Source organism: Cryptomeria japonica, chromosome 4 (assembly GCF_030272615.1).
Source record: "Cryptomeria japonica chromosome 4, Sugi_1.0, whole genome shotgun sequence".
Lineage (NCBI taxonomy): Eukaryota > Viridiplantae > Streptophyta > Pinopsida > Cupressales > Cupressaceae > Cryptomeria > Cryptomeria japonica.
The window spans coordinates 658,438,231-658,463,630 of NC_081408.1; the positions used below are offsets into that span (position 1 = coordinate 658,438,231).

The window sequence follows — 25,400 nt, forward strand, 5'->3', positions numbered from 1 at the left end:
CTACATGCTCATACAAGACAAATTACATGTATATTTTTCATGAAAATGGAAACTGTGGAGTTGGTGCTATTACACAAATTTGAATCTCATGGTCAGTTTGGTTGCCGTTCAGTCGCTTAATGACACACTCTACATGTACCAAGTTTGGATTTTTTCACATTCTGGAATCGTCAAATTCCAGCAGGAGATTTTCGGCAGGTGCCAGATTCATCCAATGCTATTCAGAATATCTGCCTTTCCTGATCATTAGCTTTCTGAGGGTCTTGCCATTCCTTGTAGCCTCTCACTTGATTGGAAGCAACTTTCTCAGTTTCTGAGTGTGTTGTCTTCTTTTCTCTCTTCTTGTGTGGTCAACTTTTCACAACGTCATTAGTTTTGTGTTTGTGAGCACGTGGCCTGATTTTTTTTAAAGGAGACATATGTCTATGCTTATGTTTGTTTGATACGTCTTGAATTAACTCCTCTAGCAGGTTTCAGGTCCCAGACAGTGCCAATTTGGTCCAAAAAGACAATTGGTAGGTTAAGAGATATACTAATATAATAAAAATGAAAAAAATAAAAATAAAAATAAAAAATATTGGATCTTCTTGAGACTGTAAAATCCCCTAATGGAATATTATGTAATATCTGATCAAATAACACACACAATTTCAACAATTTGTAATTGTATTTGTCACAAATCAGAATTGCTGAAATGAATAGTAGGTTTCCAGAAATGAAATGTATTATAGCAATATAATCCCTTACACACAACAGTCCATACAATTGAGCAATATCTATTGATACTCAACTTTATCTAGTTGCTTAACATGATGAAGATGGGGCATATTCCCAAATTGTATCATCTTTGGGTGATCAAGCTTCTAACTTTTATTAACTCTTCTGAATCTATCTGCTTCCTTGATCACACTTGCATAATTTCATCTCCGTGATAAGAATGTTTTGTCATCGATGTCAAGTTCAGAAATACATACCAGTGCAGATCACACCATTAGATTTGCTCTCTATTATATCAGACAAACATCAGACACTGTTGTATGCAGTCGAATATCTTGACAGGTATACATTCCTTCAGATTTATTATAACTGTGTTATGATCAGCGTGTGTCAAGAACAGAAGACAGAAAATTTATACACGTTAGTTTAAAAGTTGATGATGGTAGCAATACCTTGGCTAAAATGAAGTTTGATAAATGCATGGGAAGCAGACTTCACTGTTGTTCCTATTTGATTATGTCTTCATGAATTTGATTGTTTATATCTCAGACAGGCGAAGATATGAAGGAAATAATATTTGTGGTGACATAAAATACATCTATTGACTATCGAAAGTGTTTCAGTATAAATGCAGAAGCATTATTCACACACATTGATTGATCGAACCCTTATTTATGTGTATCAGATTTATATTTGCATCGAGCAAATGAATTAAACAATATATCCACGATAAACCTTATTTATACATTGTGCAGTGTCTATGAGTAAGTCATCAATGGTTGTGTTTGTAATTAGATTGGTTGTGTAGTTAAAGTCACCATTTTGATTAATTGGCAGTAGTTACAACTAATCTATAACCATCAAACTGATCTTTAAGTCTTCATTAAATACTTTGGTGTTATTAAAAATCTCTTCTATCGATCCTGGAAAATGTTCATGCATTGGAAATACGTGTAAACATATTGATGTAAGCATTAAGTTATAAGAACCAGCTGTTGGTTGTAACTAAAGTGGACAGTTGTAACTACCGATGGCAGTTAAAACTTCTAGTTCTTGTCGATAGAGAAAAAGATATGTTATATAAGTTGCTTGAGATCAATGGTAAGTCGAGGAGTATGAAATGAAAGAATTGTGTGTAAACAGAGACATATCATGCACGCTGATGAAAGAAGAATATGTGTTACGTGATTCTTGAGAAGAGTAACGTGTAAGAATTAGTAAGTGCTGAGAACTCAATGAATGAAGAGTGCACTTATGAATAAAGAGTGCAAAGATTTGTTGATGAAGAATTTGATTAGAAGATCTTGATGAGTGAGGAAAGTGTGTGCAGTGCAAAAGCTTGAGAATCTTCTTGCAGTGATCAGGTATAACAGTTTTCTTTCAAGTCTATTCTGAAGGATGCTGATAACAGATATGTTTTAGATGTTTGTCTGCAAGTGTTTAATGATTTGACAGTAAGAAGAATTCAGTTCTCTTGTGCAAATTCTTGGTACCATTGACAGCATTTAGATTTTCAGAAGCTTTCTTGCAGAGCCTACTTATCAAAAGAAACAATTCTACACAAAATGATTAAGGTTGACAATATTCAGATTGTAATAACTTGCTTATATTTTAAAGTGTAAAACTTTTGAGGCTAAAATCACTTGTAAATTGTAAATGTGATTGGTGCTGGGTTGGTGCTCAGATTGTTGAGTGGGTGGTCATATTTGAAAGAGTTAGTGCTCTTATAAAAGGGGGTTTGGTGACTCCATAGGGTTGATGCCATTAAAACGTTGTGATTAAGTTTCATTGTGAGGCTGGATTAGGACAGTCGATCCTAGCAGTATTTCTTACCATGGTTTTTTTCCCATCCAGGGTTTCCATGTATTCCTTGTGCATTGGCTTCATTGTGTGGTTGCATCTCTTTCTGATTTCAGTTTTAATTTCTTTCGGTTTTCAGATCGAAGTTGAATAGACTTCATCAAAGTATAAACTGGTTAAGGATTTGAGTTTTATCTCTTCTACTACTTCACCCCCCCCCTCCCTCTCAGTAGAAGAATTGTGTTCTACACTCCTAACTTGGGAGTTTTCCTTCTTCATGATGCATTTGAATCCTCATTTTAGGGAATTCATTGCCTTAAACTTCATATTCATCATGCCATGGACTAGTCTTTCCTTGATGAGATTTGATCTTGCCATTCCTTATCTTGGACTTTGAATCCTCGGTGAAGTTCCTAAATGTGGAACATATTACAATGTCCTTTTCATCCTTGGAATCCTTGGCGATACCTTGCATTGATCTTGGACACATTGACTCCTCCCTTGGACATTCTTCATGATGCTTGGGATTTCATCTTCATGTTAGGGAATTCTCCTTGCGTTGTCCCTATCTTGCCTTCATGTCCATCATGTCATGAATTCACCTTTCCTTAGGTGTAGCTCTTGCATGTGAAATATGCCTTTGATGTAATTGATTTCCTTGACGTGAATTCATATGTCAAACTTAGGATCTTGGATTTCCAAAGGAAATTCAAGATAATGGTATCCTTATGTTAATCTTTACACTTCCTTGTCAAGGTATTCCTTCTCATGTTCTTGATGAATTCCATTGCTTGGATCGCCCAATCCTTGATGCTCCTTGATCCTTGAAATGTGGAATATGTCCTTCATGTTGATAAGTCCACCCTTTCCTCATGTTAATGAATCTTCGTGTCTCTTTGTGTCCCACCTGGAAAGAACACAACTTAAACTAAGAAAAATGAAATGAATCTTCAACTTGTAAATTTTTAATCCTCAAACGAAACAACACTAATCCCTCCATCAAACAAGAATCAAACCCTCGCTTTCAGATCTGGAAATGCATTTCAAGCCTGGAAATGATGATTTTGACTGAGGAAAAATGATGAAAATTGCCATCACTCGGGTCGAATCTGAAAATCAGAACCTGGTCTGCTCAATTTGCACCTATATATCAGAATTTCACACTCACAGTAAATCAGTCCTTGATGTGTTTGCTACAGGACTTCAGGATTTTGCCTTAATGCTGGATGGAATCCAAACCATAGGGTTGCAACTGATGTTATTTAGGTCTGCAATTGAATTTGATTCTGCTTCTTTACTCTGCTCCTTGGATTCACTCAGGTCTGATCTGCTATCACTTCTGTTGACACTCTAAAAGAACTTGTTTTCTTTCAGGACTTACTTCGTCTTTTGGTGTGGAATTCACACCCTTGCCTTGATCTGCCTGTAAACTGCTACATTCTTTTGGAATTCATCTTATCTGATATGGAATTCACTTATCCTCAGCTACAATTCACTTGGAAGAGTATTGCTTCTAACTGACAAAGTAATTTTATCTCTTCTAATGGAGTTCGCTGGTTCTCTACATTTCTAATTCTATGTGAAGTGCTTTGAACTGATATTGAAATGATTTTTGTTGTCCATCTTTATGGGATCCAAATAACTAAATTAACCCTCCTTGATTTGAGCCAACCTAGGCTTTGCTTTTTCAATTTAAAACATGGGTTCTTTTTTCACATGGGCCGACTTAAGTGTTCAATCTCCTTTGAGCAGGTTTTAGAAGGGTTGATGGACAAGTAATGAGTGCACTTAAAGGATCCTTAAGGACTTGCTGAGCGCTAGGGTCTACATTTAATTTTTTATCTTGTGTCTAGGTCGGCTAGACTTTCTTCATCATTAGTGTTGATGAGGTAAAAGTGTGTGCTATTCCTTTGTCAACACCAAATAGAATGCTGAGTATCCTATCCTCTCTTGAATAAGGAAATCCCTAATGCTGTTCGGATTGATCAAAGGGGATAACCTCAAGGTTCCAACTGTCAAGTCTTGACTGCTTAGGATAATTCAGTGATTGATGTGTTTTTTTGGTAAACACGAGGGGGCTTACAAATGCTACAAGCTCGCCTACATTTGATGATTCTTTGATTCTTAAATTGGGGAAATAAATAACAAAAGGAAATAAATAAATTGGGGAAATAAACTAATTCCTACTTAGCCAAAGATACATTCACAACTCCACAAGAATAGTGCAAGTTCCAAGGGATAAAAGGATTTTCAGACTATGGATATCTATTTAGGCACCCAATTCTGGCGCAACCTAAGACAAATACCCACAGTTGAACTAAGGAACAATAATAGCGTTCACACTAACCATACATGGAGACCTACAATCAGCAAGCCTCCAATGGTATGAACCTGAAATCACATCAAATACCCTCACACCTTCACCATTAAATCATTGAACTCTAACTAGATGAAGAGAAACCATGCAAACAGAAGAGAACAAAATGACAAACACCATACTTCAATGTTTATTTATTTGTTTCAACTGCCATCACAACAATACCTATTCAAAGGCTTCTACCCTATTTTACTTCTACTCCTAATCTGCAAACTATCTAGCTCTAAAATTCTAACTATCTAACCCCTTTCAAAGAGAAAGGCATTGGCCTTTTATAGGTTTTACATTTTGCATCAAAGGCCAGGATTAAATCCATCCAATGGCTGTGATCTGCCTTCTAGAAGCTCTACGAGCTTTAGCCCATGCCTAGTAATTCTCATAACTTCTCAGCTGCCCCTTTTCAACACTTCCTCAGCTACCTACAACTGTTCCCAATAAATTTTGCCAAAAGATAAGACTTTTTTGAGCTCAAGGTAAATCAAGTAGTTAAGAAATAACTAACCTGTATCCCCTTTGTTTTTAAATTCCATAAATGGGGCCCACAGGTAGAAATTTTACAATAAAGCATTTGTTTTGCAAGCAGATTCAATTTTTGCTATTTCTAGCTGTGCATTTCTGATTTTGCATATCCTTGTGGCATTTTGTGTGTTTTGTTGCCTTGAAACAGCATCGCTTTGGTCCTTCTATTTTGTGGTTGTATCTTTCATCTGGTCGAATGGCATGTCCTTTGTTGGCTCTATTCTATGATCACACCCTTGGTCTTGTACATTGGACTTCATCAACAAATTTCATTGATCCCACTATTTGAGCTATTTCACGAGTTAATAATTCACTTTTCTGTAGATGATTCCCTCCAGTGGTATTAATCAAAGTTCCCAGACTCGGACTCGGCAAGGCCGACTCGACTCGTGACTCGGCTATGACTCGGCGACGACTCGACAATGACTCAGCAAAATAAAAAAACCCTTTAAATTTAGAGATTTTTAATGATTTAAAACTTGTTTCATGAACCCATTATTGAATAAAGCTTAAAGACACTATAACATTATCAAATAGAAGCTCTAGCTCATCCTCAACCTCAGCCTCAGAGTAGTCTGTCTGCCTCCTACAAAAGTGTCTAAGGTAGGTCCTAGATGACTGAGTAGCCATAGTCTCCGCCTGTGAGGTGCCACAATGATCAACATCAGTTGTTCCTGTGTTGGATCGTGCTCTATCCTCCTCCTCTGCCATAGCCACAGCCTCAGCCTCTTTGTCTGCCATGTCTGACATGTCGCGGCACGAGTCCTGGAGCTCAGACTCGGCGAGTTTTACCATAACTCACCTGACTCGCCCGAGTCAAGCGAGTTATGAGCAAAACTTGCCAAGTCCGGGTCACGAGTTGTCAAAACTCGCCGAGCTTGGCTCAACTCGCCAACTTGGCAAACTCGCCTGACTTGCGGCGAGTTTGGGAAATCTGGCATCAATCCTCCAAAAAAGAAAGCTCTATTATCAAGGTATACATTAAGAGCTTATCAATATTGTCATGCGAAAATGAAAGATCGTTATAACAAACATGATAATAACCAAGATAATATTAAAATTCTAGGCTTTTCTTACGAAACTACATTCGATACCCAATGAATATTGGGTATGGGGATTGCTCGTCTTTATTTAAAACACCAACAATGAGCCTAGTTTCTCTAAGCTACACTATCATACCTCACCTCCCCCATTCAATATTTGCTTGGGCTAGGAGTTTCGATGTTCTTATCAGGCTTGGAGGGAGATGTAACAAAAATGATCCATTAAAAGAAGCTCGAACTTTCTCATTTTGATTTTCACTTTGCTCGGTATTGGAAGGACTTCATAACACTCATGCGTGGGCATTTTTAAGAGGCTCGAGAAAATGTATTTTGCCTTGGTCTCTTTGGTGGAAAAGGTCAAACATTTGTTTCGTTTCATTCCAACCTGAACTTTTATTTCTTTTTATATTTTTCATTACACCATGCTGGGGAATGCACATGCATTCAAGCACACTGCCTAGAGCTCATTGCTCAAAACATAATAACAAGGGATACAACCCTAGGGAAGACTCACTGTCTTACAAAAGGATTTAGATTATATCCGGAAGATCATGAAATAATAGAATAGCATCTCCTAATGCCTGGTTACAGTTCCAGTTAAGCTCATATACTGCTCTGCAACACTTCTTTCGCACTTCATGAGGCGGAAAGAGCATATAAAACGATGATTTGCCCCCTTCATGAATGTTGACATCGACTTTTATCGGGCTTTCTTTCGGTATTAACAGATGAAGTCGGACTTCTATTGGCTTTATCAAAACATATGCCCTTTCGAACTTTGTTTTATTTTCATTTTCATTATTTATGCCTTGACACCTTTCGATATTTTCATCGGTATTTTCATAAGGTGGAATGACAAAGCGATTTAAAAACAAGGATCGCCTTTGTTCATTTTAACCTCTCAATTTCAGTATATTTATCAAGGGTTTGTTTGGTCTTACAAAATATGACTTTGCCTCCCCTCAAACCAGAACATGCAAACTTGGATTTTGATCTCTCGACACTTTGAAGCAAGATTTAGATACAAAAATTTGGCCCAAACATTGGGACTTTCAAAGCGAAATCACATAGAACACACAAAATGAAGACCTAAAGAAAAGAACTTTCATTGCCCTCGACATCACACTATTTTCAATATTTTTGTTCAATTCGGCAAGGGCAACGACTGAAAAGAACGACTTCACTCCCTCTTACACCTAAAACGCAGATTTGTATTTCGAAAATGGTTATGAGTGCCTTGATGTTTTTTAAATGCTCTCTCTTTTGGCATTTTGATCGGCAATCTCAGGGATGTTGAAAGAATACGCTCGAATGCTTTAAACAAATTGCCATTTTATAGACTCAAGGCTTTTCTCGAGGTTATTTTTGGGATTTTTTACAACTTTAGCAGAGTCGTTTTCACATTCAAAACGACCCTCATTTTGATTTTGGCCCCTAACCTTTGTGTGAAGTCTGAGACTATCTCTCTCTCTCCTCTACGAAGCAAGCTAGGCGAGGTCCCTGTCTAAGACTGGGCGTGGAGGTGCGACGCACAACAAATCGCGACTCAGTTGGGAAATGTTCCTAATTATTTCAAGGATGACTATCCGCATTGAACCCAAACTCTCTAGTTAACACCCCACAGACCAAACCAAATGACAAAAGACATTCAAAGTAAAAATGAGGTTACAAATTGAGTCAAGTCACCAATCTTGGGAATCAAGTGTGTGCAATTAAGTTCATTCCAGCTTAAAGAAAGTTGTGACATCATTGTTCGGTCATGGCAAGCTAGGTAGGGCGACTCTTACTCCAAAAGCAACCTGAATATTGCCTCGCCGCCAGCGAGTGTCTATAGCACCGGGGAGGTTATCGCCTATAAACTCACAGAGATTGCTCTATTTCCGGTAAATTTTCCTTTTGAATACCGATAGAGGTATCTGCACTCCCAAAGCCAAACAGTTTTTGTTATTTCTTTGCTTTTCAATTTCTTTTCTTTTGATTTTCTCTCTTTTTCTTTTCATTTTCACTTTGGCTAGTAAGCAATGAAGCCTACATGGGATTGAGCGTTACGGTGGTCGTTGAAGCAGAGCTTCAGATTTTTCACTTGCATTGACTTCCCTTTGATAAAACAACATGCCTAAGCAATATTAAGTGTATGATGTGTAGTGATCGCAATGTTGGTGACAATATCCAATAGGTAACTAGATTTTTAAAATGAATAAACCTTAAACCAAATGAACTACGGGGGGGCAACTGTCAATTAGGTGCTCTACCAAAGTCGGCATTTGAGAAACAGACTGGAAAACATCCTAATTTCATACACCAAAACTGAGAAAAACACACCTACCCCTACAAAAATGATAGGGAAACAACCCCTACGAAAGCAAACCTACACCACAAAACGAAGCAAACTACTCTAAAGCAGAAAATATGAAATCTAAGCTAAAAATACAAAAGCAAACTACTCTAAAACAAAAATGAAAACCAAACTAACTATGTACAAGGAAGAATCGACTGTACAAAATGTGGACTATTCAATTGCATCCCTGAACCATGATGACTTCTCAGTGCGTGCAGCAGTAACAAGGTAACAGGCACGATCCTAAGTCTAGCTGATTTGTCTTTGTACTCCGAAAGAAAAAATTTCAGTGGGCCACTTTCGAGTTTAACCAAGACATCTGACAGTATTAACAGTTGGGGCAGTTTGTAGGGTCCATGGTCAATCCATATACAGGTTGTTTATCCAAAACATCCAGAATCAAACTGAAAATATTCAAAATTAACAACAAAAAGGAAAGAAACAACCTGGTGCGTTTCTGAGTCATGCAACGTGTCGTGCGGTGAGAGACTTTTAGCAGTTTTAGGAGGTCGCAACTGGTGGTGCAGCATCCCGCTTGCGTCCAATGTGTGCAAATCAGCATCAAATTCTACAGTGGGTTGCACAGGCTAATAATCGGTCCAGAACTTGAACTTCGGAAAGTGGAATGCATCATCTATCGGTGCATCTTCAGGTTGCATAAACCATGCAGCCTTATGCATCTTAGTCAGCATATCTTTAAACAACAAGGATTCTTCGATAGTCTGATCTTCAAAAACATCTTCAATGGGTTCCTAGAATGCATCCTACATTTGTGGGGCTTCTGCAAACTGCTCTTCGGCTTTAGGCTGCTCTATGGAGCTCACTTGTTCATCTCCTTCATCTTCAGCACTTTCTTCTTCAAGTACAGGGGCAGCAAAGCCATCTGCTGCCATATTCTGGTAAGTGGAGTCATCTGAAACAGCAGTTGGCAACTCCTTTTCATCCTCAGAGAGTGTGGCGCTGCAGTGATCTTGCATTCTTTTGTACTCGTCTGTAGCGAAGGATGCACTCCACACTTAATTTGTTATGCACTCTTCTGGAGATTCCGACAGTCCATATTGATATCTGACTTGATTGACTGTCTCCAGACATAGCGAACAGGTAAACTCATAATGAGGCATGTGATGAATTCTACACCACCACGGCAACAACACGCTTTCCAGGTATATCTCCTCATTAAGACCAAACTGGTTCTCAATCAGATCCCTAAATCGAGTAAATTCATCATAGCATGATGGAGAGTTGGGCTTATCTGGTTGTACAAACACCTCTGGCTTGGGGACATCCCAAAAAAATATCTTCCCCTGCAGTGCTAGCTCGACTCTTGATAGAAAGGTCAAGTAGTTCAGCTCATAATGTCCTGCTGTACTGTGGATTCAACAGTGCCCTGAAGATGCAAATTCAAACAATTGCCTGAGATACAATTGTGCACCCAATCTCTCATGAAGTCGGGAAATGTCGGCCCAAGGACAGTCTCTATGAAATTGCTGCTCCCACATCTTGACTCAAAAAATTTTGTATTTTCTGATTTTTCTAATTTTTGGGATTTCCCAATTTTTTTATTTTTTTGGTTTTTTAAAATTTTCAGAGATCAAGCATATCTCAAATGGAGCATTTAAAAGGGAGTATAGTAAACTCAACTTGCCGCAAAATCCTAACAAGTAACCCTCCTTCTAGCACCAATTCTGTTGATGCGGAAAAAGTACACGCTAATCCTTTGTCAACACGAAATAGAATATCGAGTATCCTATCCTCTCTTGAATAAGGAAATCCCTAATGATGTTCAGAATGATCAAAGGGGATAACCTCAAGCTGCTCAAGAAAACTCAGCGATTGATATGTTTTGTTGGTAAAAACGAGGGGGCTTACAAATGCTACAAGTTGGCTGTTAAAATTATAACATCGACAAATAAAGAATCAATAGTGAAATATATCAGTTTACCACCTCACTATTAATTATCATGATCTAATAAAGAATGCTTTCGATCTGCATGAATTAATATCATATTGATTTCATTATCAATCGAGTAATGATCGATCAACATTGCTTACATTGTATATACGTTGAATACCTTTCTTATCGGCATATTAAACATATGTTAGTGACTACTTAACTAATAGTAAGTGACCGTTTATAAAACGGTATTCATAATATTGTTTAAGTGCCATCGATGAGGAGGCACGTCTTGAGCGGACATGCCTCCACTTTGTGAAGACATGTCCACTCAAGACATGCCCACCCGATACAAGTATATATGCAGACCCGATAAGGCAATATTGAGGAATTAAAATCGAACATTCTCAGCCTTGTTTGGACCTGCAAAACACAGTCTTCACTAGAATCATAAATCACATATATTCAGAAATATTAATTACAATCTATCAACTATCAAATCTAAAGAGGAGTACGATCTGCATTTACATGGTATCAGAGCCAGGTTAAGGAGGATCCAAGCAGCGATCGAACTTGAGATATTCAGATTTAAATCTAAGTACATCACATTCCTCTATGGAGAGTGTAATCAGATTCGAAGATAGGCTAGAAGGAGGAAATAACTTCTCATCATGGAAGTTCAGGATTGTGATGATATTAAAAGAGAATAAAGTTGAGTCATTTGTGAAAGAAAATAAAGCAGAACCGGAGAATGATCCTGAGAAGACGACATGGATTGAAGGAAATGAAAAGGCCATGAAAATCATAGTTGATGGAGTGAGAGATCATATCGTGCCATTCTTGACAAAACATGAGACCGCATATCATATATTTAAGTCACTTGAAAGCACATACGAAATAAATATTTCCAGCAGGACCTTGGCTATAAAGAGAGAAATCAATCATATAAGTTTGAACAAAGGAGAATCTATCAACGCATACTTTATGAGAATATCTACACTAAGGGATCATCTATCAACACTTGGATACCAGATTGAAAGTAAGGAGCTAGCACTTATTGCCTTAGATGGTCTACCAAATTCCTGGGAAACATTTGTTCAAGGCATTAGTGCAAGGTCTAAATTTCCAAAGTTTGACCGGCTAAGATCAGACTGCCTTCAAGAGGAATCGAGACAGACAAAGAAAGGATTCAATCAGAAGAACGTAGATGAAGATCTCCATGTCTTGAATGCTAATTCTCACAAGAAAGGAAAGAAGAAGCACTTCAAGAAGAGGAAAAGACACCATGGGAAGGGTTGATCCAAGAAAGATGTTTCACAAATCCAATGTTTCAGATGCGATCAGTATGGGCACTATGCAGTCAGATGTCTAGATAGAACAAAGCAACAAGCATCATTTGCCAAAGTAGGAAAGTCTAAGACAGAGCATGAATCCGAGAAATATGTATTCTACTCTGCACTTTCAAACCAAGTATCAAATAAATCCAACACTTGGGTTATAGATAGTAGATCATCAAGACACATCACTGGGTTCAGGGAACTCTTAGATTCCATGGTAGAAGAAACTGATGAGGAAGTGACAATTAGAGATGACTCTACACATCCAGTCAGAGGTGTTGGAACATGTATCATCAAATTGAAGTCTGATATCTCTGTTCAACTCATCGGAGTATTGTTTGTACCGGGTATCAAGAGGAACTTGGTTTCCATATCTACACTTGAAGACAATAGATATAGGGTTACCTTCATGGATAGTAAAGTGTTGGCATGGCCAAAGAACTCTACTATTAAGAAGGCTCAAACCATAGGTTATAGACAAGGATATCTATATAAATTATGTACTGAGCCAAATCTTGCCCTAATTCATGAAATTGCAGACTCTAATGAAATATGGCATAGGAGATTAGGACACCTCCATTTCCGTGCCCTATCTTCTATGGAAAAACTAGTCACAGGTTTACCCAAACTCAAACAATATCATTCAGTAGCATGCAAGGGGTGTGCCTTAGGAAAAAAACACAAAAGGGTCTTTCCAAAGTAGTTCTAGTAAAACAAATGATTTATTAGAATTAGTCCACTCAGATTTATGTGGACCCATGTATGTACCTTCTTTAGGGGGTTTCCTATATTATGTAATTTTTGTTGATGACTTCTCTAGAAAGACTTGGATCTATTTCCTCAAATGTAAAGAATCTGAGGAGATCCTTAGAAGGTTTAAGGAATTCAAATCCCTTACAGAAAACTCTTCTTGGAGGAAAGTTATAACATTAAGGACAGACAATGGGAGAGAATACACATCAGATATTTTTAAAGAATTTTGTAAAAATGTTGGGATTAAGAGAGAGTTCACTGTTCCCTACAACCCTCAACAAAACGGGGTTGCTGAAAGGAAAAATAGAACCATTGTAGAAGCTGCTAGGGCAATGTTACTTTATCAAAAAATAGAAACATCACTTTGGGCAGAAGCCTCCAGTACTGTTGTTTACATACAGAACAAATGTCCTCACTCCCATATTGATGACAAAACTCCTGAAGAAGCTTTCACTGGTGTAAAACCAGACATCAGTCACTTGAGGATATTTGGTTGTCCTGTCTACATTCATGTGCCCAAAGAGAAAAGAACTAAGCTAGAACCTTCTAGGAGAAAAGGTATTTTTGTAGGCTATAGTGAAACCTCCAAAGCTTATAGAATATATGTGCCTGGTTAGAGATAGATTGAACTAAGAAGAGATGTAATTTTTGAGGAAGACATAGCTTTTAAAAGAGCTAGAAATTCTATTGAGTCAGAAATTCAAACTTCCCCCATAGACCTAGAAGAGGATCCTGCCCCTGAGATTCAAAGGGAGTACCTTGAGGAAGATAGAAATGAAGAACAAACCACATCATTGGAAAATCCTAGAAGAGACCACTCTGGGCTACTAAGAAGCAAAAACTTATGCAGCTCCGTCAGGGACTTTTAGAGAGACTAAAAGACCTAGGAGATTCTCTAGTTATGTAGCTTTGATGAGTGAATTCATCAAATCAGAACCTGCTAATGTTATAGAAGCTCTCCAGCACCAAGTATGGAAGGATGCCATGACAGAGGAGTATCAATCCATCTTGAAAAATGATGTGTGGGAGATAGTACCTAGGCCAAAAGAGAAATCTGTTGTTTCTTCCAAGTGGCTATTCAAAATCAAGCATGCTGCAGATGGCAGTATAGAAAAACACAAAGCAAGATTTGTAGCCAAAGGTTTTTCACAAAGCAGGAGGGAATTGATTATGAAGAAACTTTTGCACCAGTTGCTCGCTATACCTCAGTCAGAGCAGTTCTAGCCATTGCAGCAGCCAAATGATGGAAAGTCCATCAAATGGATGTAAAAACTGCATTCTTAAATGAGACTATTGAAGGAAAGGTCTACTTAGAGCAACCTAAAGGATTCGAGATCCACAATGCAGAGTCATATGTGTGTAAATTGAAGAAAGCCCTGTATGGACTTAAGCAGGCTCCCAGAGCCTGGTATGAAAGAATTGACAGTTACCTCATGGGATTAGGTTTCTCGGAAAAATGATGCAAACCCAAATCTCTACTTCAAGAAAATCAAAGGTGATATGTTAATACTAATATTATATGTTGATGATCTATTGATTACAGGAGTGGATCACCTTATTGATCAGTGTAAGAAGGATCTAGCCTCAGAGTTTGACATGAAGGACTTAGGTCTATTGCACTACTTCCTTGGATTAGAAGTCTGGCAAAAATCAAATGGCATTATTCTGAATCAAGGGAAGTACACCCTTGATATATTGAAGAGATTTGGAATGATGAATTGTAGATCTATGTCATCTCCCATGGAAACAAATCTTCATAAATTGAAGGAAGCGGCAACAGATTCTCAGTTAGCAGATCCAACTCTCTACAGGCAGATGATTGGATCTTTGATGTACTTGGTCAACACCAGACCAGATATTTGTTATGCTGTGAATGCTTTGAGTCAATTTATGTGTGAGCCCAAGGAGATACATCTTGTTGTCGTGAAGCATATAATGAGGTACCTTCAAGGTACCCTTAATTATGGTCTCAAATATGGAAAGGTTGATTTAGATCTTCATGGATTCACAGATTCAGATTGGGCTGGAAGCGTGACCAATCGGAAAAGCACCTCAGGATGTTGCTTCAGTTTAGGATCGGCTATGATATCGTGGATAAGCAGAAAACAATCTTCAATGGCTCAAAGTTCTACAGAAGATGAATACATTACAGCTTCTATGGCTGCAAGAGAAGCAGTATGGCTCAGAAAACTGCTTGTGGGATTATTTGATGAGCCTCTAAAACCTACTATTATCCATTGTGATAATCAGAGTTGTATTAAGCTTTCAGTGAATCCAGTATTTCATGATAGATCTAAGCATATTGAAATTCCTTATCACTATGTGAGAGACATGGTAGAAAGGAATGTAATCCAGTTGGAGTATATCAGTACAGGAGATAAAACAGCAGACATACTTACCAAACCTCTCTCCAGAGTGAAAGTTGAACACTTCAGAAAGAGTCTTGGTATGATTGAAATGTAAGTATTATATCTATTTGTACTAATATATAAGATGTTTAATGTGTAAACTTCTTTTGTCATATGTGTGACTCTATGACTTTATGGGCCCCACCCCCTGTGTACATTTCTGAAAGGTGACGATCTTTTAGATAATGAGCACTTGTATTTGACACTATAAGGTGACGATCTTATAATGTTCAGTGGATTGATATCATGTGACTTGATATCAGAATTCATGGATTTGTCATGATTTGTTATGGTAGACATTATGTGACTTAATGTCAGTGCACATACCATAACTAGGATATACGAGGAGAATGTAATGTTCTTGAGTATATTATATCCTTTAGTGTCACGAGACAGGTGATACTCCATATCTCGAGATTAGGTGATAACTCTTATCACAAGTTATGTGATAGCTATTAGTATGGTAATGTACTCTCAGAGTTCATTATAATATTCTTACTCTTTATCTTCCCTAGCTAAGAGGGAGTGTTAAAATTATAGCATCGACAGATAAAGAATCAACAATGAAATATATCAGTTTACCACCTCACTATTAATTATCATGATCTAATAAAGAATGCTTTCGATCTACATGAATTAATATCATATTGATTTCATTATCGATCGAGTAATGATCGATTAACATTGCTTACATTGTATATACGTTAAATACCTTTCTTATCGACATATTAAACATATGTTAGTGACTATTTAACTAATAGTAAGTGACCGTTCATAAAACGGTATTCATAATATTGTTTAAGTGCCATCGATGAGGAGGCACGTGTCTTGAGCGGACATGCCTCCACTTTGTGGAGACATGTCCACTCAAGACATGCCCCCCCGATACAAGTATATATGCAAACCCGATAAGGCAATATTGAACAATTAAAATCAAACATTCTCAGCCTTGTTTGGACCTGCAAAACACAGTCTTCATTAGAATCATAAATCACATATATTCAGAAATATTAATTACAATCTATCAACTATCAAATCTAAAGAGGAGTACGATCTGCATTTACACTGGCCTACATCTGACGATGCTTTGATTCTCAAATTGGGGAAATAAATAACAAAAGGAATAGGGTTTAGGGATCATATGGACAATAATAGAAACGGTTGATGCTTCGGGTAGACAGATTTCAAATAAACTAATTCCTACTTAGCCAAAGATACCCTCACAACTCCATAGGAATAGTACAAGCTCCAAGGGATAAAAGGATTTTGAGAGTCTGGATATCTATTCAAGCACCCAATTCTGGCGCAACCTGAGACAAATACCCACAGTTGAACTAAGGAACAATAATACGGTTAAGACTAACCATACATGGAAACATACAATCAAGAAGCCTCCAATGGTATCAACCTGAAATCACATCAAATACCCTCACACTTCACCATTAAAATCACTGAACTCTAACTAACTAGATGAAGAGAAACCATGCACACAGAAGAGAACAATATGACAAATACCATACTTCAATGTTTATTTTTTCGTTTCAACTACCATTACAACAATTTATATTTAACGACTTCTACTCTATTCTACATCTACTCATAATCCGCAAACTGTCTAGCTCTAAAATTCTAACTATCTAACCCCATCTAATGGCTATGATCTGCCTTCTAGAAGCTCTGACAACTTTAACCCATGTCTAGTAATTCTCATAACTTCTCAATTGTCCCTTTTCAACCACTTCCTCAGCTACCTGCAACTATTCCCAATCAATTTTGCCAAAAGATAAGAGTTTTCTCGGCTCAAGGTATATCAGGTAGCTGAGAAATAACTAACCTGTATCCCCTTTGTTTTAAATTGCATTAAACGGGGCCCGCAGGTAGTCATTTTACAATAAAGAACTTGTTTTACAAACAGATTCAATTTTTGCTATTTCAAGTTGTGCATTTCTAATTCTGCATATCCTTGTGGCACTCTGCGTGTTTTGCTACCTTGAAACAATGTTGCTTTGGGCCTTTTGTGCTGTGATTGTATCTTTCATCTGGTCGAATGGCATGTCCTTCATTGGCTCTGTTCTATGATCACACCCTCAGTCTTGTACATTGGACTTCATCAATAGGTTTCATGGATCCCGCTATCTGAGCTATTTCATGAGTTAATCATTCACTTTTCTGCAAATGATTCCCTCCAATGGTATTAATCTACAAAAAAAGCAAGCTCTATTATCAAGGTATACATTAAGAGCTTATAAATATTGCCATGCAAAAATGAAAGATCGTTATAACAAACATGATAATAACCAATATAATATTAAAATTCCAAGCTTTGCTTACGAAACTACATTCGATACCCAATGAATATTGGGTATGGGGATTACTTGTCTTTATTTAAAACACCAACAATGAACCTAGTTTCTCCAAGCTACACTATCATACCTCACCTCCTCCATTTGATGTTTGCTTGTGTTGGGAGTTTAGGTGTTCTTATCAGGCTTGGAGGGAGATGTAACAAAAACGATCCATTAAAAGAAGCTCGAACTTTCTCATTTTGATTTTCACTTTGCTTAGCATTGGAAGGACTTCATAACACTAATACATGGGCACTTTTAAGAGGCTCGAGAAAATGTATTTTTCCTTGGTCTCTTCAGTGGAAAAGGTCGAACCTTTGTTTCATTTCATTGCAGTCTGAACTTTTATTTCTTTTTATATTTTTCATTACACCATGCTTGGTGTATTTCATGGGGCGGAAAGAGTAAATAAAACAATGATTTGCCCCCTTCATGAATGCTGACATCGGCTTTTATCGAGCTTTCTTTCGGTATTAACAGATGAAGTCCGGCTTCTATTGGCTTTATCAAAACATATGCCCTTTCGAACTTTGTTTTATTTTCATTTTCATTATTTATGCCTTGACACCTTCCGCTATTTTCATCGACATTTTCATAAGGTGGGATGACAAAGTGGTTTGAAAACAACGATTGCCTTTGTTCGTTTACCTTCTCAATTTCGGTATATTTATTGGGGGTTTGTTTGGGCTTACGAAATATGACTTCGCCTCCCCTAAAACCAGATCGCGCGAACTTTGTTTTTGATCTCTCAACACTTTGAAGCAAGATTTAGATACAAAAATTCGGCCAAAACACCAGGACTTTCAAAGCTATCGCACAAAACACGCATAATGAAGCCCTAAAAAAACAAGAACTTTCATTGTCCTCAACATCACATCATGTTCGATATTTTTGTCGGATTCAGCAATGGCAATGACTGAAAAGAATGACTGCACTCCCTCTTACAGCTAAAACGCAGATTTGTGTCATTTCGAAAATGGTTATGAGTGCCTTGATGTTTTTTAAATGCTATCTTTTTTGGCATTTTGATCAGCAATCTCAGGGATGTTGAAAGAATACGCTCGAATGCTTTAAATGCATTGCAATTTTACAGATTCGGGCCACTTTCTCTCTCTCCTCTACGACGCAAGCTAGACGGGGTCCCTGTCTAAGACGGGTCGTGGAGGTGTGATGCACAACAAATAGGAAGGATATAAATAATAGGTTTAGCACACCATCTTACAACTCACAACACACCTTAGATCAAGTGTTTTGTTCTGATTTAGGTCTGCCTACGAATATTGCTTTTAGGTCTGATTTTTATTAGCTTACTGGGTGGATTTTCAAGAGGTCTTACAATCTTCATGTCAGACTTTCATCCAATTTAACATTTTTGCCCCTTTCCTTTGGCGAAGTTTGAGAGGTTTCCACACTTTTTTGATTGCGAATTTTACTGGAATTCAACATCTTCAAATTGGAGTTTTTTGGAGTTTAACATTTTCCACTCTAGAAATGGCTGAATTTTGACAAGTTTGGCACTTTTCTAGGGCGGACTTTGTAGAAGTTTAGCAATTTTGTTCCTTGGAATGGTGGATTTTGTTTGTGTTTCACACTCTCCACTCTTTAGTGGCGGACCTTGCTTTGAATTTACATTTTTCACACCTCATGAAGGTGGAGTTTCAAGAAGTTTTAACATTTTTCTCTGTCGGAATTTGTTGTATTTGCACGCTTTCCTAAAAAAGTGGTAGAGTTAGATAAGTTGTGCACAATTCCTAATCAGAGTTTCAAGACATTTTGCATTGCTAACGGCAGATTTAGAAGCATTCCCCCACTCGTTTGAGACATGTTTTGCAATTTCAATGTTGCACATTGTATGGCGGACTTTGATGGCAATTTTACATTTTTTGACACACCAACAATGACACAAAAATGCAACATTTTTCAAGTTTCCCTTAGCAACATCTTCAAAATTTTGACAACTTTGACAATTTCATTGTTGCACTTGACAATTCTAGTGATCGTTTTCAACATTGTAAAACAAGACTTGTATGAAATACTTGCGATTTGGAATTGCAAGTAAATTTTCCACTCCAAATTTGAACTTGCATTTCAACATTTTTGCAACTGTCTTGCATCTTTGACAACATTGATAAGTTTTACAACATCTGACAATCTCCCACCATACTATCGACAACTTCACAATCACACAATATTTTTACAATCTTAGACTCTCAATGCATATTCTCTTTCTCTCGCAAGTAAAGGTTAAAACTAAGAAACTACTGCCGAGCTAAGAAAACTAAGCAAAACAACTACCTAAAAAACAAAAAGTGGGGGTCCCCATATGTAATGGGGTGATGTGCGAGAACGTCACAATACTGCCTAGTGCTTTTGTCCTGCCCAATCAGCTTTATATTTCAACTCCATGTTCCTCTCTATGTCCCTTTCCTAGATCTGCTCTATGTCTGTCTATCTATTTTGTATCTTATGCATTCCATTAAAGTTGTTCAATTTGGTCATTATTAGCATAGTTCATTGCACACACTCAACCAATCCTCAACCACTAACAACAAAAGAGAGTGGATCCAGGCAGCTTGGCTTTTCCTTGAAGACAGTAGCTAAACCCATTCACATTCTAATGTTATATGGGAGAAGGATTGACCTAGATTAATGCATTGGTTATTTTCGGATCTCTTTTCCCACACTACCACTATTGTTTGTTATGCATCTGATATCTAGGCTGATACAAGGTATAGCATATAACAAGGGAGCTTTTCTTGTATCCTTAAAATAGGATAGAAATCTAGGCCTTCCAAAACTGCCAATATATGTTGTAATGAAACTCGGTATTTTGTTTAATATGATAATATAAAGGACACCAATCCCCACGATTGTAATTAACCAATTGAAAAAATTAATAATAAATAAACAATTTTATTATTTTTTGCTATTAAACTAATTAATATTATTATTTTAAATATATTATATAAAAAAATAATCATATTGAAATAAAAATAAATACATATTGTGAAATGTTGTGAAGCCATATAATATATTATATACTAATAGATATATTTAAATAAAAAAGTCATCTTCATCTATGTGGCATTTTGTTGCTTCTGGCCCTCACAATCATGCATGCACATCATCCTTTCCAAACCTCCACTACAGTGAAGAAGAATTGTGTGATTTAAGCCACAAAGTGGACATTGTCTGCCAATAAATATCCTACATGGAAGCCACACTAGATCTAGATGCAAACGAGATGTCCTATAAATAGTTATCAAGATTCTAAAACTCGGAAATATTTATGAAAAGAAAATTTATAGATAGCTTAACTGTCCCAAAAAAAGGAGTTTCTCTTTTCATGTTTTTTTTTCACTCTGGTTTGCCTGTACAAATCTTGAGCATACCCAAGCAAGACCCATAAGCCAACCCATTCAACATGGTTAAGTCCCTACAAACAAGTGTACCCAATAACAAAAGAAAAATAAATGGAAAGCAATATATGCTTGTACTATGCAACATAGTGTTACCCTCATTTTTTTAAAAGTACGTGAATAAATATTATGCCACTGAACATATCTATGGGTTAATATCCAATAATCTTTTTCCCTACTATAATAAGAGGGCTTGTGGTTGGTGATGAGTTGTCTAAGCGAAATGAATCAATGGGTGAACAACAAGGCTTATTTATAGAAAGGAAGGAGCTTGGGTGGGGGGTGTGGAGAGCAGGCACATGGGAGTTGGTCTTGTGAAGCTTTTGGAGAAGGGTAACCTAGTGTGTTAGTGTTGCATATGGATCCTCCCCCTTCATACCACACCCTGACCCACAAAAAAAGTGTAGTCATTTATGAGACAAAGATGTTCTAGGGAATATGAGATGTACCCCCCAACTGCCACCAAGAAGTAGGGGGCATACTTGGGACATTGCCATCAAAGAGGGGACCATTTTAAGGCACCCTTGAGGCCTGCAGGAAACTTTGTTGCATTGTTCTTGAACTCCAAAAACTTGTGACCATCGCCCATGCCTAAAACAAAAAAAAAGTAAGTTTTTCTCTTTTTTTCAAGTTAATATCCAATAATCCTTTTCCCTACTATAAAAAGAGGGGTTGTGGTCAGTGATGTGTTGTCTAAGCGAAATGAATCAATGGGTGAACAACAAGGCTTATTTATTGACAGGAAGGAGCTTGGGCGGAGGGGGTGTGGAGAGCAGGCACATGGGAATTGGTCTTGTGAAGCTTTTGGAGAAGGGTAACCTAGTGTGTTAGTGGTGCATATGGATCCTCCCCCTTCATACCACATCCTGTCCCACAAAAAAAAGTGTAGTCATTTATGAGACAAAGATTTTCTAGGGACTATGAGATGTACCCTCACCAATCCTCAACTGCCACCAACAAGTATGGGGCATACTTGGGACATTGCCATCAAAGAGGGGACATTTTTAAGGCACCCTTGAGACCTGCAGGAAACTTTGTTGCATCGTTCCTGAACTCCAGAAATTTCTGACCATCCCCCATGCCTAGAACAACAAAAAAGTAAGTTTTTCTCCTTTTTTAAAGTTATTTTTTTGAAAAGTGGCCTCTAGTCTTAACCCTAAAAGTAAAGAGTAGAGGAAACCATGAGGATGAGATAGTGGTGGATGTTCATTATTATCAAATTTTCATAAATGTTTGTGAGTTTCTTCTGACTGTAGTAAGGAATTTATTAAAAATTTGTCTACTAGAACTAAGAAAACAGAGAAAAAGATAAATAAAAATATTCAAGAATGACAATGTGAGAATGGGATGTTGGTGAATGTTCATTGTTATCAATTTTTCATAAATGTTTGTTTCTTCTGACTGCTGTAAGGAATTTCGAAAAAACTAATCTATTAGAACTCAGAAAAGAGAATGACAATATTCCTGTTTTCAACTGCATAACCCTCATCATTTAGTCCGGTCAGATTCTCCAGCTTCACCATCAGTACTCTAAAGAATGACTATTTGGTCATAAATAAATGTCCTTGGTCCCCCATCTCTGTTCCAAAACTCTGTGGAACTATAATATTAAATATAAAAGCCTATGCCAAAGATGAAGCTAGCAATACTTGGACATTGAAAATCTACCAAAGCACCAATTTTCTTTTATGATCTGATCATCCAAATTTCACTTTTCCAAAAGATATGAAGACAAAAATAATTTGTTCAACATAGCAGGAGATATTTACTTGTGAAAAAATAAACCAAGGCTACTATTTGCATTGAAAGAAGGAAGGAAACATATTAAAAGTTTACATGATCAAGTAATAGAACATCATCATCTTCGTTTCGTCGTGAAAAGTCAATAGCACGTTGTCCTGTGACAAGCTCTAAAAGTGTAATTCCATATCCAAAAACATCTGTTCTCTCCGATGTCCTTCCAGTTGAAAAGTACTCTGGAGCAATATGACCTATGGTCCCACGCACTTGGGTTGACACATGAGTCTTCCTAGCATCAACCAACTTTGCTAGGCCAAAATCACCAACAACAGCTTCGAAATCCTCATCCAATAAAACATTTGCAGCTTTCACATCCCGGTGAATTATTTTAGGATTGCAATGTTCATGAAGGTACTCCAAACCACGGGCTGCACCTAAAGCAATGTGTTTCCTGGTAGGCCAATCCAAAAACTTCTCCCCAGGTTTTAGTTCTGCATAACAAACAGAAAATTAACTATCTCTACTAATTTCCTGTTAAAATATTCAAGTAAAATAAAATGTTCACATTAGCCTCTTCTGAAATGATGCATGAGAACATTTTCTACCATAGGTCTTGTCACAGGCCTCAGTTTGTAGCAAGTTTGAGAAAATGTTAATAGACTTTCAGTATGTTGTCCATTTAAGATGAAATCTCAATAAACACAAGGGGAGTCAAATTGCATTAAAGTCAAATCTGAACACAATGGATGGGGAAAGTTGCCCTCACTCCCACATCTATATCACTATTTTGGAAGAAATAACTGTTTTCAGCATCTTAACATTAGTAATATTGTTATATATTTGTGCTGTCAATAGTTCAATACGTCCTAGGTCTCTGTCCTGTCCCATATGAAACGAGGCTCAATTCTGTTATTTTGGGCTGCTTATTGTCACCAGATATTTGTCTTGATTTTTGTTATTTTTCAACTGAATATTTGATGTCTACTCCATGTATCAGCTCGATGATGTCCTCTTAAGGAAAATCTGATTTTTAATATAAACCCCATCATTATAATTATTTTTGGACCATAAATATATTGATGCCTAAATCCTTAACAAACTCACTGTTACAAAACAAGGAAAATATTCTATAAAGATGACAACAGCAGAATGTTGAATTAAGTACAAATGCTGGATAACCAAATAGGTGATGATTTAAAACAGCACACTTTCTGGATGGATTAAGGAACATGTTCAGAGGAAATCTAAGGGCAGTGCCAAAGCGCCAACACTAAAATACCAATAATACATATTAGTGGATGCTATATGATGAGCAGCAAAGCATTTTACCAAGTAGAAAGATGAAAATGGGTATGAATCCAAACTAGTAGAAATCATAAAATTAGTAACACAAATAATATGAAAGTACAATTTGGATAAGTATGATTCTGGTGTTTTCCAGTAATGGCATAGTGTGATGGTTAAATCGTGGTATTGTGATTCTTGTCACCAAGGTGTAAATCCCTACTAAGTTGTTATTGCTGAGTGTTCATGTTGGGGATGAGGTCCCCATATGTTCCAATCAAAAGCATTTACCTCCAAATTTTGAAAAAAGGTAGGATTCTGGTGTTTGAAATGTAAAAATGAGGGTCATATAGAAGAAGAATGCACCGTGAAATATTGTAGAATCTAAAATGTAATAACTCCCTATATAAGTGATAACACTGATAAGCAATGCATGATGGTGTGACAAACATCATCAAGTGGAGGTTATCCGAACTAGAAACAACCAATCGTACGAGTAATAGGAGCATTGGAAGATGAGGACCAAGAACCCCACTCTTGAGAGACAAAAAAGGTAAACCTCAAACGTTTCAAATATGTAATAAACAGGTACACTTTGGTAATGAATGCCCAAATACAACACCACAAAGTCTCAAAATGATGAACTGAATGTGGTCCTGTTTGCCATGATGATGAATGTCTTAAAATGAAATTACCTAAAATGTTTGAGATAAAAAATGAAGAAGAAGACAATTATCTATTGGCTGTCACTTAAGCAGCCAACAAATGATACAAAGAATGCAAGATTCTATGCAAGCTGTTAAGGATATAAATGATCAAGCAGATTTAGTGAGGTGGATTTATGAAACTGCACTCCACCGCACACCTCCACCTAAGAATACAGCAGAACAACCATGCTCAAGACAAAGAAAAACAAGAAGAAAAGAAAAAGAATCCTATTGAGAAGCTACTGTCAATAATACCTGGAATTATGGGTACAATTCTATTCAAACTATTGATGGACAGTTTAAAGGTATCTCAAACACAATCACCACAACCATCACACACACCACGAATGATTGAGGAAGGAGACATGTTCTTGGGGAAAGATGGGAGTGCCAAAAATAACAATTGAAAGAGGAAATAAGGTCTTACCAAATGCATTAATTGATGGAAAATAAGGGGTAAAAATATTACAGAAAAAAATTGTAATAAAATAGGAAAACAACCCTTGTTAGGAGTTGATTATAGACTGGAATTAGAAAATCAAGAATACATTGATCTTTTAGGAACTTATTTACCAAGAAATTATGATAGCAAAGAAAGTAATAAGGAAGTTTTCTCAATTATGTGAATGGAGTGGTACCAAACTATTACAGTGCAATTCTACAATGCCAATGCTTGGAATAGGTAAAAGCTATCCATAATTATTAAGGCAAAGTAAGTG

General features: G+C 37.0%; 1 protein-coding gene across 14 annotated transcripts in view; it reads right to left on the reverse strand.

The window, feature by feature from the left end:
• LOC131061795 (LRR receptor kinase SERK2) overlaps positions 1-25,400 on the reverse strand; it is a 161,299-nt gene that overhangs the window by 1,700 nt on the left and 134,199 nt on the right. For all 14 annotated transcript variants that reach the window (XM_057995631.2, XM_057995627.2, XM_057995630.2 and 11 more), the window contains one exon: positions 22,787-23,181. In XM_057995631.2, coding sequence (XP_057851614.1) covers positions 22,787-23,181 — 395 coding nt within the window. The remainder of the gene's footprint in view (positions 1-22,786; positions 23,182-25,400) is intronic.